Source organism: Rattus norvegicus, chromosome 6 (assembly GCF_021556685.1).
Source record: "Rattus norvegicus strain SHRSP/BbbUtx chromosome 6, alternate assembly SHRSP_T2T, whole genome shotgun sequence".
Taxonomy (NCBI): domain Eukaryota; kingdom Metazoa; phylum Chordata; class Mammalia; order Rodentia; family Muridae; genus Rattus; species Rattus norvegicus.
Window position 1 is genome coordinate 31990056 of NC_141539.1, and position 17331 is coordinate 32007386.

At 51.6% G+C, this 17331-nt stretch overlaps 1 protein-coding gene and 1 long non-coding RNA gene across 2 annotated transcripts in view; both read right to left on the reverse strand.

Moving 5' to 3' along the window:
* Window positions 1-5232: 5232 nt before the first annotated feature.
* On the reverse strand, window positions 5233-8955 carry LOC148005119 (uncharacterized). Its single transcript, XR_015622245.1, has 2 exons — window positions 7625-8955; window positions 5233-7437 (listed from the first exon to the last, which is right to left on the reverse strand). It is a non-coding gene; the product is annotated as an uncharacterized LOC148005119 (long non-coding RNA).
* Window positions 8956-11924: 2969 nt separating this feature from the next.
* Window positions 11925-17331, reverse strand: part of Kcnk3 (potassium two pore domain channel subfamily K member 3) — a 37762-nt gene continuing 32355 nt past the window's right edge. Inside the window, 1 exon segment of the mRNA NM_033376.3 lies at window positions 11925-15340. Within this exon segment, the coding sequence (NP_203694.1) occupies window positions 14388-15340 (953 nt within the window). The 3' untranslated portion in view covers window positions 11925-14387.

A 17331-nucleotide genomic window follows, 5' to 3' on the forward strand; every position in this document is an offset into this window, starting at 1 on the left:
AGCACTGCTCTCCAGCGGAGTCAGGAGCTGCCTGAGCTCTCTCACCTGTAAGATGGGTACAATCTTAAAATGTGTGGCCTGCCACAGGATCAGTCAGAACAGTTGTCCTGTCAATTGCACTTGAGCCCATAAGCCTCTGGGGCACTGGCTTCAGGAAGTCTCCAGTGCTTGTGAGTGCAGAGAAAGGGGGTGCTAAGCCTGAATCCTCTCTGACAGTGACCACGTGCTCTTCTCCTGCCAAAGACTCCCTGTCCAGGCCTCTCTTCTTGATGTTCCGAGCAGGGAATGTGAACTTGTGACCTCATTCTTTGTCCTCTTTCGGCTCTGCTTTCTAACGGGGGATGAGACAGGTGGGTGGGCAGGTCTCCTCACTTTGGCTAAACGCTGTCAAGGCATGAACAGCGAGAGCTCTCCTATCTTCCCACCCTGCTACCCAATCACCTGCCTGACTTCTAGACAGCTTGGGCGCCCTCAGCTTTGTGTGACTGACACTGGTCAGATTCTGACTATAAACTGTCAGGCAGGAAAGAGGGGGTTCTCTCCTTTTCTCCATTATTGAAATCAGTGTGGTTTTCTGGCTACAGCCTGTCTCTGTCTCCCTCCCTCCTTCTTTCTCTTTCTCTCTCTCCCCTCCCTCCTTCTCTGTCTTCCCATCCCTCCCCCCCTCTCCCTCCCTCCCTTCCCCCTCTCTCTGATCTCTCTCTTTTTTCAAGGCTTTGGGATATGTTGCTTCCATTTTCTGTACTGAGGATGGACCCTCATTTGCAAGAGAAGGTTGGGACAAGATGGTCCCTATCTTGCTCTTTTCAGTAATGGCAGACTCAGAGAGGCATTAGAAGAGTGGCTCTTCTGCGCGCTCTGTACATTCTTCTGCAGATCTCCTCAGGCTTCTAAGATCCATGGGGACCAGGAAGCCAAGCTTCTTCATCCTAAGCCTTTCAGCTGTGGCGTTTTAGCACCCATGTGCGGAACCTTCACTCCCATAGTGGGCACAGTGTTGCTTCCCGCTGGCTTTATGGGTTTAGGGAGGAATGAAAGGATCAGCTGTAGAGGGCTGCGTCAGGTGACAGGTGTGGTAAATAACAAGGCCTGTTTTTCCTCAGATCAGGATGGACTGGGAGAATGTGTGTGTGTGTGTGTGTGTGTGTGTGTGTGTGTGTGTGTGTAGGTAGGTAGCCTCTGTTAACATTTGTGAGTGTGTGCAAGCCAGGGGTTGTCTTTGGGGCGCGATTCCTCAGGAGCTCTCCACTGTGAGATGGGCTTTCTTACTGGCCTCAGTGTTGCTAAGCCTACGATGGCTCCTGTCCCTACCCTTGCAGCTTGGTAGTTACAACTTTGTGACATGTGCATGGTTTTTTTATGTGGGTTCTGGAAATGAACTTGGGTTCTCATGCTTGCATGAAAGCTCTTTACTAACTGAACTACTGCCCTAGCCTCTCAGCTAACACTTTATATGTCTGTCTGTCTGTCTGTCTGTCTGTCTCTGTGTTTATCACCTATCTAATCATCTATCTACCCATATGTACATCATCTATCTGTCTGTCTGTCTATCTATCTATCTATCTATCTATCTATCTATCTATCTATCATCTCTCTGTCTGCCTGTCTGTCTGTCTGCTTGTCTGTCTGTCTAGTGCTAGGGAATCACATCTATGACCTTATACTTGCCAGGAAAGCATCAAGCTACACTCCAGCCCCCCCACCCCAGATACTGCTATTTTTTGGTATGTGAGGTGGAAACATCCTGGCAGCAGGGTAGACCAGGAATGAATCTGGTCCCAGTGGCCTGGGAACATCTTCACATGCCTGCCACCTCTCCAACCAGGGGCTCACTCCAGGGGAGCTGGCATCCTGTGGAGAGAGATTTGAGTCTTCTGAGCTTTAAATGGTGGAGGAAGGAGCCCAGAAGATAGCTGGTACCCACCATTCCCTAGCCTCAGTATACTGCTGCAGCAGTCTGCTCTTTCTCCCTGTTCAGGAGGCCAAGGTCAGTCTCATTGATCCATTTTCTGTACCTTTATATTTTTTCTTTCTAAAACATTATATAATGGGACCACATAGTATACGTTCCTTTGAAAAAAATCATTCTCTGTGTGTGTATATGGTGGTGGTACACATACATGGCTGTATAGAGATCTTCTACCATAAGGGACCTCAGAATCAAACTCACATTGTCAGGCTTGGCGTCAGACACCGTTACCTGATACGTCACCCTCTGGCCCCAGTGCACGCCCTCTTCAAGCATCTGTTGTTGTTATTTGGTGCTGACGGTTGGGCAGGCCTCCCGTGCTTCACCACTGAGCTGTACTCCCAGGCCCCCTGCTCCTCCTTTTTTGTCTGGTGTCTTTCACTCAGCATGGCAGCTTTGACATTGGTGCATTTTATCTGGTGTCTTGGTAGCACCATCCTGTGCAGGGCCGAGTGGCATTCCTTGACACGGTTTGCTTAGCCTTCTACCTGCTGATGGAGATGGGGGTCGTTTCAGGTGAGGTTCTGTAGCAGTAGCCGGGGAGCCCCAAGGCCCTGACTCTGTCACTCTTGCTACATGCCTACCCCTTGCTTCCCTGAGCCTCCCTTCCCTTCTAAAACACGAAACCATAGAACTCCAATCCTGTTCCTCAGGATCCCCCTGGCTACCATTATAATTCTCTCTTGTCACCATACCCCGTGGACCTCCACTCCCAACTCTGTGTTATTTAGGCCAATGGCACACACTGATAAGTTCAGGACTTGAGTGTTCTAGGCTCTTTAGGACCAGCCTCTGAAACCCAAAGGGTGCGTCTCTGTAGCTTAGGAGTTCCGGAGGCTTGGGGGCTCTGGCTCTAGTTTGGAATTAGAAAGGGATTTGGGTACCATCTCTGTGACGAGCCAAGCTCGCCTAGGCTCCTGGAACCAGGTGTCGCTGCCCCACACAGCAGCCTTACCCCGTTGGCAGTAGGGTGTGTGGGGCAGGCTGTGCCCATCCCTGCTCCCTCCCATGAGCCTCCACTCCTTCCTCTACCCTCTCCGTAGTCTCAGCATGCCCGACTTAGGCCCCAGAGAGGGGCTGCCCATCTGTCCACCATGACAGCTGGGCACATGCGACAATGGGTTCCCACCCCTCTCTGATGCCAGATCAGAAATCAATCCAGAGTCACACAGGTCTCAGGAACGCTGGGGTGTTTTCCCCATGGCCGGACGTCATCTCATTAGCCTGTTACTCCATCTCCGGGTCAGGCAGGGCTGGGTTCGAGCTCACCTCTTTTTGTAGCTGCTGCCCAGCCTATGGCCATTAGTACCTGGATGTGGGTGGAACAAGCCCAAGAAGGCAAGAAAACCAGGGAGTGGCTTGTGTGGAAGGTCCATCAGTGTCCTTGGAGCTTAGACCAGAGATGTGGCTCCATGCTGCTGCCTACAGCAGCCTAAGGAGTTCTTAAATCCCTATCTATTATCTATTGTGAGTGCGTGAGCATGCTCGTGCCACAGCCTGTGTGTAGAAGTCAGAAGACAATCTTTACAGTTGGTTCTCTCCTGCCTCTATGCAGGTACAAGGGATGGGACACAGATCTTCAGGTTTTGCAGCCAGAGGTTGCTGACCTATGAGCCACCCTCCTGGGCCCTGCTGAGTTCATCTCTATTCCGCTGAAACCTGATTCCATTTTTTTTTTTTTTGAGACAGGGTTTCTTTCTGTAGCCTTGGCTGTCCTGCAACTCGCTCTGTAGACCAGGCTGGCTTCAAACTCAGAGATCCGCTTGTCTCTGCCTCCCAAATGCTGGGACTAAAGGCCTGTGCCACCACCGTCCAGGGAAACCAGGATCCTTGAGTTGCTTCAGAAAAGAATTTTGGGATGAGCCAGTGTGCAGCAGAGTAAGAGTTTATTAAGAAAAGATTTTAAACAGGGATGTAAGCACAGGGGTTACTAGGAGAGTCACCCAGGAGAAGGATTGACACTCACAGCTGTGGGTGTGGGTTTCTTAATAGAGTGGTGCCTAAGGGTCTTAATAGTAGCCATATATATGATTTTGGGCGCTGCCAAGTTGCCTCTGGAATGGTTATGCAGCCCCCTCCCTTTTCTGGTGAACAAGATCATGCTGTGGTTCCTCAGATGCCTGGGACAGGATTACAGTCTGATAAGGTAAAACTATGGGTCACAAGGGTTGCACAAGGAATCCTTGTGCAATTTCCAGAGAATTGTGGGTTTGCTGCTGGGAAGGGAGAGAGGCCATATTCAAAGGTTCTCTATACTTAGGAGCTAAGCAGGGCTCGTGGCTATGTTTTAAAACATTCTCATTTGAAACAGCTCCCTATAAAAAGAACATTGTTTCTGTGTAGGCAACCTTCTCAGTAAATGTTAATTGTGATGGGATCCTTTTTAAAAAATGTTACTTTATTTTGTATGTGTCTAGAAGTGCGGGGGGCATGCACGCTACACAGCACACAGGCGGAGGTCAGAGGACAACTCCTGGGAGTTGGTTCTCTTTGGTTACCTTGTGGGATGCAGAATCAAACTCAGGTCACCAGGCCTGTGCCTTTACCCTCTAAGCTTTCTCACCGGCCCCGTGCCAGAACTCTTGACCTTCAGCTGAAGGAGAGTCTTCAATCAGACTAAGAGGTGTGGGGCTCCTTTCCCTCCCCATGTTCCCTTGGTTTCCCCTGCCTGTCTATTACACCTCAGAGCTATACAACCTTGGATTCCGAGACCTGGTTCTGATACTTACTGGTTAGGTGACTTTGGGCAAATGACCTTGGTAAGTGAGGTGACCTTGTTCCATCACCCCCTTTGGATGGCCACACTCCCTCTTTCAGGGGAGGAAGGAGACTTCCTCCCGACCCATGGCCCAGCTTCCACAAGCATTTCCTGAATACAGCTTTCTACACTTCCTAGACCCACAGACATCCAGTTTTCTGGGGCCATTTCAACCCTGAGTGCTCCAAGAAAGGTCCTTTGGACCCTCTGCTCAAGGATAGATCAGTTGCTTGTGCAAGGAGCCTAGTCTGGGCTGGGAAGGCTGAGCGGAGCTCAGGAGTCCGGATGGGGTGGGGTCTGAGCCCAACTTATTAACAACGAAGTCCAGAGCTGAGGGAGGAAACATGCAAACACGCTTTTCTTCTTCTTCTTCTTCTTCTTCTTCTTCTTCTTCTTCTTCTTCTTCTTCTTCTTCTTCTTCTTCTTCTTCTTCTTCTTCTTCTTCTTCTTCTCCTCCTCCTCCTCCTCCTCCTCCTCCTCTTCCTCCTCCTCCTCCTCCTCCTCCTCTTCCTCCTCTTCCTCCTCCTCCTCCTCTTCCTCCTCCTCTTCCTCCTCCTCCTCCTCTTCCTCCTCCTCCTCCTCCTCCTCTTCTGTCAGGGTTATATGCTGTGTAGGCTGACTCCAAATTTGCTAGGTTGCTGAGGATGACTTTGTGACATTAAACTCCTGATAATCCTGTCTCCACCCCCCCCCAAATGCTAAGATTACAGTGTGTGCCCACCACACTTGGTTTATGCAGTGCTGGGGACGGAACTTGGGGTTCTGTGCATGCTCAGTGAACACTTTACCAACGTCTGCTATTTCAGCCTGTCTGATCAGACAGTTCAAGTCCCCAACCTATACTGTGACACCCCAGGGTCTAGGGAGTGGTGAACTTCCCTGGAGCCCCCGCCACATGCCAGCTTTAATTAAACAGACTGTTTCAGAGTATACATAAAAGGAAGAGGTGAGGAGCTGGGCCAGCGACAGTTCACAGAGAACATGCTGGAATAAATGTCATCTGGAATTAAGAGCCTGCTATCTGGTCCTGTCCTCTTTGATATTTTCATCAAAGGCTTGAATAATGGCCCCGCAGGATAGATTATCAAATCAGGGGGAGATGTGGAGCTGGGAAATGGAGGAATCAATGTGTGGCAGGACCAGACTCTGACCCTGGAGCTTCATGGAGAGCCGGGGAGGCCGGTATAGTCTAAGTCTTAGACCCATAAAGGAGGAACCCTAGCTCAGGCCCAGCACGAAGACGCTTGCCCCAGAGAATGTGCAACATACCCCAACATTTTCTGTTACCCTCAAATCTTCCACCAGAACACACAGCCAAGGACAAAAAGATGTTCTGTGTTCTCCTCAGACCAGACAACTAGCAAGGGTGGAAGGTGGCCAGGAAGAGTGGCTGCAGTTGTAGGTTGAACTTGGGGATGAAATTCAGTCACCTGGGTGGCAGGACTCACTCAAATACCCCACAAGAAGGAGAGGACATCTCTTGTTACCCTTGATGAAGGCATGCTGCTCTTTTGATCCTGTGATTGAAGAACAGGACAGGGGCAGAACTGTCAGGGTCTCATGGGCACTCTCTGGCATGGTCAGCATGCACGAGTGTCCTGTGTGCTGACTGGATCATGGAAGATGGCAGAGGACTGGTTTAGGGACCCGAGGAGGCTATGGGACTCTCATGGGGCAAGCTGAAAAATCAGCTTGCCTTTGTGTGAAAAGGGCTGGGAGAGGCTCCTGAAAGGACTCCGGACCCCAGTGGGTGCCAGCACCTGCATCCTGGCCTCAGAGAGGGCTCTACTGTCTCTTTTGTCGTCCTTCCCAGCTGGCTGTGGAACAGCCAGAAATAGAAGGAGGGGGTGGAGGAGAACGCATCACTTCCATGTCTAAGTTCCTTACCCGAGCCTGAGGTTTGGTCTGTCCTGGGAGCAGGGAAAATACCAGTGTTCAGTGGCTTTGATGGAAGTTTCCAATCGAACTAGATTGGATGAGGGGCCTCTCTACACCAAATAGCACACATCTTTGCGGCTGTCCCTCCATGTCCTTTAAAAGACAAAAGGGCAAGAGGAGCAAACCAGGCTAGTGTTAAGCCCTGAAGGGAAGATGAACAAACCATCCAGCCGCCCTGTTTCTTCCTCCTTGTGGGCCTCCAGGTTTAGACTGTGCAGTATCCTATTACAGAAGGGCTATGGGGTTTTCAGTAGCCAGTAGCACAAAATGCATTTAGGTCTATCACCCTCTATTTCCCATGACAAGAGTTCCTCTAGTTAGGGATCCTGGGTTTCCCCCGTAGCCCAGAAAAGCCCTTTGCCTTTCTCTTTCTACCATTGTCATTGGGCCTTCAATGTTTCCCTAAAGGTTCCAAGATGGCTGCCATAGTTCTGAAGGGTACATAGACCTATCTGGCCAAAGTATAGGGGCATTTCTACTCCTCTGATGCCTTCTTATAGGAAGAAGGCCTTTCCCAGTAATCCCACTGAAGCCATCTCTGAAGAGCCTGAAACCGAGGCAGGACCTAATGTTGAGGTCACTGGGGTCAGCTGAGTCCCTGGGCTTGGGTCTGGGGAAGGATGAGCCTCTCAGAGATGTCAGCAGTCTGTTGTCAGGCAGAAGGTTGCAGGAATGGCTCTGGCTTCGGTAGCTCACACAGTCTGCCACAGTGACTCTCATGGTGAACTCCAGCGAGGTCCTGGTGGGCTGTGAAGTCAGTGGAGGCAGCTGTCTGAAAAAAATCAATGAATGCTTGCCTTGCGTTCCTAGGGGAACGGCTTTCAAAGCGGAGGAGGGGATGAGCACCACCTGTGTGTCGGCTGGGTCTATCAAGATCCTGGGCAGGAGAAGAAAAGAGAAAGCTGTCCTTGAGAAGGGGGTCATGCTGGGGCGTGGGGGGTATCCAAATATATACTTACAGGAAAGGGAGCAGAACAATTGGGTGTTCGACCCAAGAAGGTTTGCAGGTTCCTGTCCATGTGGAGAGTCACTTTGACCTGTTTGGATGATATCATCTGCCCTCCAGTGACAGCCTCAAAACAAGCTCTTGTCTCAGTGGAAGGAAGACACGATGATCCTTAGAGTTAGCATTTGGTGGGAGAGGACATCACTCAGAGAGTGGAATCCTATGGACTGGGCTGTCCACCAGAGTCTTGCTTGGGGAGGGGCTGTGCTGCAGTCCCAGGATCTAGAAGGCACATCCTCCAACCTCTGGGACTTCCTTTGAGAAGGGGCAGAGGAAATCCTTATACAGGGTCCCCAGCAGGCAAATCTCTAGGGCTTTGTTGTTCCTTAAATTAAGGCAAAACACAACTCTTTACTTAAAGAGGGGGCTAAAGTCCAGAGTGAGGCCCAGAGGCAGACTCTCTACGCTGGGGCAGCTCTGCTCTTCAGGGTTAAACCCTCAGTCTATTGGCACAGGGTCTCTCTGGCCCTGATGTTGGAGAGCTCAAATCTCAGGCCTTCTAGGACTTCAGTCTGATCCTGGAGTGAGACCAAAGCATCCTGTGGCTGTGCATGGCCTGCACACAGGTACCTATTCCTGAGAGCAAGAACTGAGGCAGATGTAGACGTGTCGAGGTGGCTTGGGTCAAAGGCATGCTTTTTGTTCCCTCCTGCTGAGGGCAGGGATCGTTGGCTGGACATTCTACTGACGGGTCGAAGTAGGTGAAGAGTCCCTTACTCTCTGTCCCTGTTTGCCAATGACTTCTTGGAACTGGGTCCACTACCTGGACCCTCCTTAAGCTTGGGACCTGTCCAGCCAACCGAGAAGCTATAAACAACAGGGCCCTGGCTGTCTCAGATCCCTTAGGATCTGACTGCAGTCCTGGCCCAGCACAGCAGCCATTAAGGAGACACTTTAGGCTCTGTTCAGTGCCTCTGATACAAAGTTCTATGACCTTGGTCACAAGGCAAGACCTTTATCTTTCTGATCAGAGTATCAATTCTTGTTTAAATTACAGTGTTATTCTTTCAGTCAAATGCTGTCCAGTAGACCCTCCAGGTGTGTGAGCTACTGACTAGAGGGGATCAGAGAAACCAGTGCCATCAGAATCCCATCCATGAGTCCTCTATGCAGTGGGGGAGACAACGGGATGTGAGTCTTCTAGTTTGTCCAGATGTGATGTAAATTTCCAGCATAAAAGTGACTCAACTCCAGGATTAGAACTTCTCTCCAAAGTCAGAAGCAGAGGAGCGAGGGTTCTCTCTCTCTCTCTCTCTCTCTCTCTCTCTCTCTCTCTCTCTCTCTGTGTATGTGTGTGTGTGTGTGTGCCTGAGCATGAATGTGAGTCTATGTGTCTGAGTGTGTGTGTGTGTGTGTGTGTGTGTGTGTGTGTGTGTGTGTGAGAGAGAGAGAGAGAGAGAGAGAGAGAGAGAGAGAGAGAGAGAGAGAATTGGGTGTGTATGTGTTGACAAGCCAGGTTCTATGGCTACCAACCCTGGCTATACCATCATCTTGTTTCATGAACTTGGACCTATTATTTCTTTTTCTTGTGAACCCAGTTTCTATCCTCTGAAAGGTAGGTGCTGGCCCTCTGACTTGGGCATCTGCTTCCCCACATGTCTATTTCTCTATGTCCTTTGGCATGGAGAGCAGGAGAAGTTGGGGGGTTGTTGTGCAGCATCCCAGGAGGACACTGAGTCTACCCAAGGCTGCGCTTGTTAGGTTGTGGAGGAGGAGGGAGGAAGCCTCGGTCTCATACTCCTCAATGGCCAAACCTTTTCTAAGGACAGTGGCCACTGCCAGGCAGCGTCCAATGGGATGAGTGAGGACACAAGCTTCATCTGCCTACCTTTAGCCCTGGTCCCATGCTCTGCTTTGCTACCAACTCACTGCCTGCATTTAGATCAGTGGGCTGGCTGCTCTGAACCTTTGCATTTAAGTTTTTTGAGCTGGTATATAATGAGCTTTGCTAATGTACTTCATGTTGTTACAGCTGCCAGTTACAGATGGCTTACCAGTTATTTATCTTTACCTGTTTATTAATTCATTCACTTATTGAGAACTTTATGTAGCTGAGGATGACCTTGAACTCCTGATCCTTCTACCTTCATCTCCCAAGTGCTGGGATTATAGGCATGTGACTCCTTTAGACGGCGCTAGGGATCAAGCATTGGCTTTATGCATGCTAGGCAAGGACTTTACCAATTGAACTACATCCACAGCCTCTACACTTTCTTTAGAGTACAGTGGGGGCTAAGAGGGAAGGATGGGACCTATTTCTCTATCAGCGAGATTGTGGCAGCCAAGGAGGTTCCAAAGTGTGCCCTGGCAGGTCTGGGATGCGAAGAAGTATCAGGCAAACAGAGGATCTGGTATGGAATGAGTTTGAGTGGCACTCAAAACGAGCAGTGATTTTGCTGCAGGACTTCTAAGAACTTTTGCTAAGCTCTCTGTGAAGTTCCAGTAGTGGGCGATGCGTGTAGTCTTCTACCAAATTCATTAGAGCAAGGACTGCCCTTCTCTTCCTTCTTGGTGTTTTGAGACAGGCTATAGGCAGGCTGGCCTCAAACTCATGCCAATCTTCCTTAGCCTTCTGAGTTGGGGATCACAGGTGTGAGTCACCAAGCCCAGCTAAACACCTTCCCTATGAACTGCCCGTGGCATATTTAGAGAGGAACTTCCATGGCACCCCTCTTTTCTCTTGGCTCCCAGCAAGCTCGTTTCCATGAATGCTCACCCCAAAATCACAGTGCTGGCAGGAACTTAAGACATTTGTTCCCACTCCCTCTCCCATGCAGGTTTTTAACGTCCATTTTCCTTTCAGTTCAGGCAGCCTCAGAGGTGAGGAGGTCGGGGGGTTGACGGTGTCTGGACATGAAGATCCCGTGTTAGTGCTGAGCTCTGGGGAGCTCTGGGTGGGACTGGGGTACAGGTCCCCTCTAGGAATCCCTGCAACATCTGTTTGTGATACTTTGTCCAGACAACGTTGAAAGTAGGGCAAGAGCCATCATGTTTGTGTCCTGCAAAGCACTGCTTAAGAAAGTACATGTGACCTTGTGCTGCACACCACTGACCTCCAGAAGGACTCACCTCTGTTGACGCTGCATTTCTCCGAGCTGTGAGAGGCAGGAGCAGCAGGCCTTTGAGCTATGACTGAGATGTAGACGCTTTAAGGAGTGGGTGAACTAGGGTTTTACTGTGCCCACACTGAGGCCAGCAGGTTACCAAGAACCAGGCCATAGAACCTGCCTGTTATTACTTCAAGGAATGGCCAGAGAGTCATCCCAGGGAGGCTGGTGCATCCTAGAGGGGGGCACAGGTTTTCTTTGAACCCAGAACTCCCCCACAATTATATCCCATCTCTCTAGCAGGGCTAAGTGGGTAGAAGGGAAGATTAGGGAAGCAGGTCTCTGACCCTAAGTCCTTGTTTTTCTAGTGCGTGTCAATCTGGAGATAGCAGGCTATCTGAGGGTAAAGAGGATCAATGGAGTAAGTCTCGGGTAGCATTTATAACAAGGAATCGAATGGACACACAGACACCGAATGTGGTAAGATGGTTGTGAGTCATGATGTGCAGAGATTTCAGTGCCAAAGGTATTACTATGGTTCATGCTCGGGGAAGCCTGGATATCCTTGGCTAGTTGATTCCGGTGTTGGCACCAACTGGGCAGGGTGCATCTGCTTTATATATCTGTCTTGGACTCTGGGGTCCGTTCTCAAGCCTGAGGTGTCCCCCTAGACCATGAAAAACACACTCTAAGAAAAAGTATTTGTGATGTGCCCCTCTTTGAAAGTGATAATTGTGTGTGTGTGTGTCTGTCAGGCTACTAGGGCCAGGTAGGAGCGCATGTTACTCCTAGAAGCTGGGCTAAGTCCAGCTCGACTCTGTAGGCCAGCTGAGGAGAGAACATGGGCAATCACCAGTTTTACTTCTTATCCTATGTTGCCATTCATGGCTGTGTGACTCGGGGCAAGTGACTTGCCCTCATTGGCCTCGTTTCCTTGTGTACCGAGGGAGGAAAGGACCGGTCATTCCTGTTTTCATAGTTTTTTTCTAGGAAGATGTTGAAGAGCTCTGAGTCTTTTGAGAAAATCCCAAGGGAAGCCAGGGTTGACTCCCAGGTTTTTACACAGGAAACCTGCATCCAAAGCAGTCTGGCAAGCCTGAGGGGAATCCGCTAGCCAGGTTTGTAGACATTAGTGGGACAGGGTGAGGAGTGAATGGGTGGGCAGCAATCAGGGTGACCAATGACAGAGGAGCGGGAACCAGAGCCTGGTCTCCATGGACAGCATTTATTAGGCGCCATTCTCAGTGTGAAGACAGATGGGCAGGGGCTGCTGAGGGGGGCCAGGGCAGCCACAGCCTGGGGACTTAGGGGCTGCCCGGGTGGGTGTGGGGATGTCACCCACACATATTGCATATTCTGTGGCAGTGTGCCCAGGCATAAGGCATTGGGGAAGCAGAGAGGCTGCCTGCAGTGGGAGGGGGTGAGACAGGAAGTGACAGTGGCCTTCTAGTTCCCTAGGCAAGACCCTACAGGAGACCAGCAGTCCCCCATGCTTAGACCCCTAGGGCCACTCTGCTGCCTTCCCCACCCTCTCTGTAACTTTGGTTGTGGCTCCCTCGGATCTGACGGGACTTGACCCCTCGAGGGCAGGGTCACACACAGGACAGAGGCAGCCAGCACTGCCTCCAGCCCGACATAAACACAGACAGCACCTCTCCAGCTCCTGGGTCCCATTCCCCTTGGCACATGGGCCAGCTCCTCCACGCGGACAAGGGATACACACAGGCCAGATCCTTTTGACCTAAGGGTTCCCCAGGACCTGAAGGACATGGTGGGGCTCTCTCTCTAGCTCCCCAAATGGTCAGGTTGGCCTTACTCAGCAGTGTGGAGCTAGGCCTGGGAACAGTGAGTGGAAGGCAGCACTGGCAGGGAGAGGTTTCCCTTCTCCCTTTTCATGTTACTGGGGATGAAACTCAGGGCTATATCCAGAGCCCCACACATACTCTTCTGTTGTCAGGGCACCTTCCCACCTCCAGCTTGTCCCCAGTAGCAAGTCACCCTCCACCTGGGTTGCAGGTAGAGGGAGGTAGAGGGCACACCAGGTCCAATGCCTCCAGAGGGGTGTTCCTGGCTACAGTGGAAGTCTTACTCTAGCAACGTAGGATGCATGTACCTCGGCTTCTAGGCCAGGAATAACGTCCCAGGATATACCTGTCAGCTGTCTGGGCTGCTCTGCCCAGTCCCTGAACTCTCAAGACTTCCAACTCCTGGCTTTTAGTCCATGAGTCTCAGTCCTGCTTTCCTTGGTCCCAAGGACTTCCCTGCTATGAACAGAGACAAGGGTCCATTTAGAGCCGCAGTCTCTGGGCTAAAGAGTACCAGAGGCAGAGCCCTGGCAGTGGCTCAGGCGGTGGGGGGCTTTGGATTCTGGTTTAGACCCCAGCTGCCTACACGACGACACTGGGGTGCTGCCTGCAGGGGCTTTGCTTCTGAGAGCAGGCTGAGCCTGAAGAGCACTTGGGCTGGGACCAAGCCTGCAGGCTTGTTCCCCTTCAAGACACCCCGGGCAAGTAATTTTTTTTTTTTTTTTTTTTACCTGTTTTCCTCTTCTGAAAAGTGGCCATAAGAACTGCCCAGGTGACTTAACCAGAGTGTTGTTACTACACTCAAATGAATGAGGAAGTGGGATGGGGTTTCTGGAGCTAAAATTAAAAATAAAAAAGTCACTATAAGTGGAAGAGTGAATGAGCAGCCGCAGCCAGGGACAGCAAAGGGGGCGTCTGTGTTTGTTTTAGGTTCCAAGTGCAGTCCTGAAGGCTGGAGTCTGCCAGGAGCCCTGAGAATGGTCTCAGACCCCAGGTAGCTCACCTACTGATGTGGCCACCCTGCAGAGGTGGAAGCCACAGTTTCTGCACTCACTTGCTCTACTAACATCAGTGGCCTGCCCTTTTCTTTTCTCTTCTTTTCTTTTCTTTTCTTTTCTTTTCTTTTCTTTTCTTTTCTTTTTTCTTCTATCTTGCCCTCTGGGGACTAGCTTTAGGGACTGCTGGGGTTTCCTTTTTTTTTCTTCCATAACTGCATAGCCATGCAAAAAACAGAAGGGGAGTGGACACATTAAGGTAGTGGAAGGCTGGGAGACATGGCTGGGGATGAGAGAGCCGGGAGGGACTGAGTGGGGGGTGACCTGGACAAAGACACCTTGGGCTTTGGAGAGCCCAGGGGAGGTATAAGTAGAGATATGAGAGAGAGAGAGAGAGAGAGAGAGAGAGAGAGAGAGAGAGAGAGAGAGAGAGAGAGAGAGAGAGAGAGAGAGAGAGAGACACGAGAACCAAACCAAAACAGAAAACAAAAACCTAGAACATTAGTTCCCTTGGGAGGCAAGGGGTCTGGGGCCCAGCAGGGCCTCTGAGGACTGGGGGGCTTCTCAGCAGCTCCCCGTGGCTGCTTCCCCGTCTCCCCACCCCCTAAGTTTCACATTTCTCAGAATTCTTCGGGCTCTGATGGGGGCTCCAGGGGTCCTCAGAGCCCGGCCTCCTGCTGGCTGGTGAAAGCCCGCACAGTTGGAGATTTAGGGGCTGGGGAGGAGTAGAGGTGGCGGTGGTGATGGGCTGGGGACTTCCCATGGGGCCCGAAGGCGTCTTTGGGGGGCCTCCTGGCCAACTCCTGCGGCTTCTGCAGGCAGGTCCCCCACCCCCGCTGGCTCACAGGTGCTCCAGGCTTGGCTGTGGTTCACACTGAGCTCCTGCGCTTCATGAGGCCGCGGAAGGTAGCCAGGCTGTGCAGGCCCGTGGACACGGAGCTGATGGCCGAGCGTTGCGTCCCGCTGCACAGGCAAGGGTGTGAGGGCGTGTCGCTGTAGCGGCCGCCGCCTCCTGGCGACGAGTGGCTGTGCTCCACGCACGTGTCGGATGTGGAGAGGTCCCGCGGGATGATCATGGGGATGGAGTACTGCAGCTTCTCGCGGCTCTTGTACCAGAGGCACGAGCACATGGACTGAAAGTGCAGCATTTCAGCATAGACGTTGCGGAAGCCGCTGCCACCGACGCCCACGCCCACGCCCATGCCGCCTGCAGCCGCTGCGCAAGTGACTGGGTCGCGGGGACGCACGCCATCGCCCAGGCTACCGCTTAGGCAGCTCAGGCCACCCAGGCCGCCAGCCTGGCCATTGTGCGTGAGCAGCGCACGGTGCTCTGCATCACGCTTCTCGTCCTCGGCGTTCATGGTCATGAATCGCAGCACCACGAGGTTGAGGAAGGCGCCGATGACCGTGAGGCCGGTGAGGATGTATACGAAGCTGAAGGCCACGTACTGAGGCTGCGTTTGCAGCGCCTGGTCCTTCTGCAGCGCCACGTAGTCGCCGAAGCCGATGGTGGTGAGGGTGATGAAGCAGTAGTAATAGGCCTGGAAGAAAGTCCAGCGCTCATAGTAGGAGAAGGCAGCGGCGCCGATACACAGCGTGCTGATGCACGACACGAAACCGATGAGCACCATGTTGGCCATGGACACCTCGGCGTGCCGCATGCCCAGCCCCCTCTTCGCACGGTGCAGCAGGTACCTCACGAAGGTGTTGATGCGTTCACCCAGGCTCTGGAACATGACTAGTGTGAGCGGGATGCCCAGCAGCGCGTAGAACATGCAGAACACCTTGCCTCCGTCCGTGCTGGGAGCCGCATGACCATAGCCTGGAGAGATCCGGGAGAGGAGAGAAAGCACAGGCTGTGGGGCTGGCCTGGCAGGGTCCCTCCTCCTCTGCCCATCCTCTTCCCTCCCCACCTTGCAGGTTTTGGACTTGTCTTTCCCCCATTCCCCCACTTCTTTCTTTGCTAGGGTATAGATATGTAGCCATAGCTAGCCTGGATCTCTGATTTGTAGACCAGACTGGCTTTGAACTCACCACATTGATCTTCCTGCCTCCATCTTCTAAGTGCTAGGGTAACAGGCTTGCACCACCATGTTTGATGCCACCGCACCTGACTATTGAGTCTGCTTTTCTACACGTGGGTACACCTGTGTCCCACACTTTGGGCTAGCCTTTTGTTTGTAACACTAGAAGCACTCAAAGGCAGAGACTTTCCAGGTCACACTGCCCAGAAGTTTAGCAATCTGAGTTTGAACTTGAATCTGCTTTCTTGAAAGCATGAGTGTCTCGTGCCTCTTGGGAGGTGCTGGCTCCTGGTTCTGCTGGAAGGTTTGTTGGCAGGCAGGAGATTGTGTGTGTGTGTGAATGGCAGGTAGTCAGTTGAGAGCTGACTTCCTGTCTAATACTTGTGGGCTCTGCCCTGCTCTCTGTCCTGTGCAGGCCTCAGTGCCCGTGACTATGAAGGCAGGTAGCTAGATGGAATGGTTTCTGACGTGGTGATTCTGTGCAGAGGGAAGGAAACTGAGGCACACATGGCTTTTTGATGGTTTCCCTGATGCAGCCAAAGCTTATTGGTGGTGGCACGGTGGCCACTGGCAACTTGCAATTTCCCTGGGCTGCTGGCCTAGCAATGGCCCAACCCTATCCTGGCAGCTGAATTAGTAAGTACTCCAGGGCTTCCACCCTGTCTGAGACTGGGGTCTTCTTATGGATTTGGTCTAAAAGTGTGCCTGTGTGAGAATGCCCATGAGTGTGTGTGTGTGTGTGTGTGTGTGTGTGTGCCCATGTGTGCACATGTATGCATCCATGTGTGCATATGTGCGCATACCTGTGTACAAATGTGTGTGCATGCATGTGCCTATGTTTGAGTGCCCATATGTGCGTGCATGTGTGTCTGTACATGTGTGCCTGTACATGTGTGTACACATGCCGGTGCATACATGCACATGCACATGTGTGTGCATATGTGTATGTGTATGCATGTGTGCACCTGTGCCTCTGCACATGCACATGTATGTACATGTGTGTATGTGTGTATGCCAGTGTGTATGCACATGTGTGTATGCACATGTGTATATGTGTGTGCACGCACTCGTGCGCACACATGACATCCATTGCCCTTGGCCAGGCACGGTCCCGAGTGTTCTTCAGGTGTGCTCCTATCACCAGCTAGACTGTCCTATGGTCCTCCCCTCTTCCTCCATCCTCTACATTGGTGCTTGTACTCTTCCTGTCTGGGAGCAAAGTGGGGTCACACCTGCCCCTCTGAGCATCAAGTGACCATCAAAGTTTCTTCCCTGAGCTGGGTGTAGTGTTGCACGCCTGTAACTGCAGCGTGTGGGAGACTGAGGCAAGGGGGTGAAAGTTGGAAAAGCTGTCTGAGCTGTAAACCCTTCTCAAAACAGTAACAACAGCAAAATCTTCCTGGCTATCTGGGGGTGGGGGGTGTGTGGGAGGAGTTGGGAAGGACCTTGGATGAGAACCAGAACCCTTGGGCACAAGTTCTGGCCTTATCACTAGTGGTTTTGTGACCTTGAACAAATGACTCTCTCTTTGATCGTGTCTCTTTATTTGAAAATGAAATCTGTTCTGGCCACGTGCTTCTCCCACCAGACCAGTGAGCATAAACACTTCAGTTTTTATTAAGAGAATTATGAGAATGAAAGAATGCGGGCAGAATTTCCAAGTTTTTTTCTTTTCTGGATCTTAGGAAATCTCAACCAAACACCACTTCTTCCAGGCGGTTTTCCTGGTTTCCTCCTAGCTGAAAGTGATTAGTGCTTTATTTGGGTAGTTCTGAGAAGGCTTATCCAT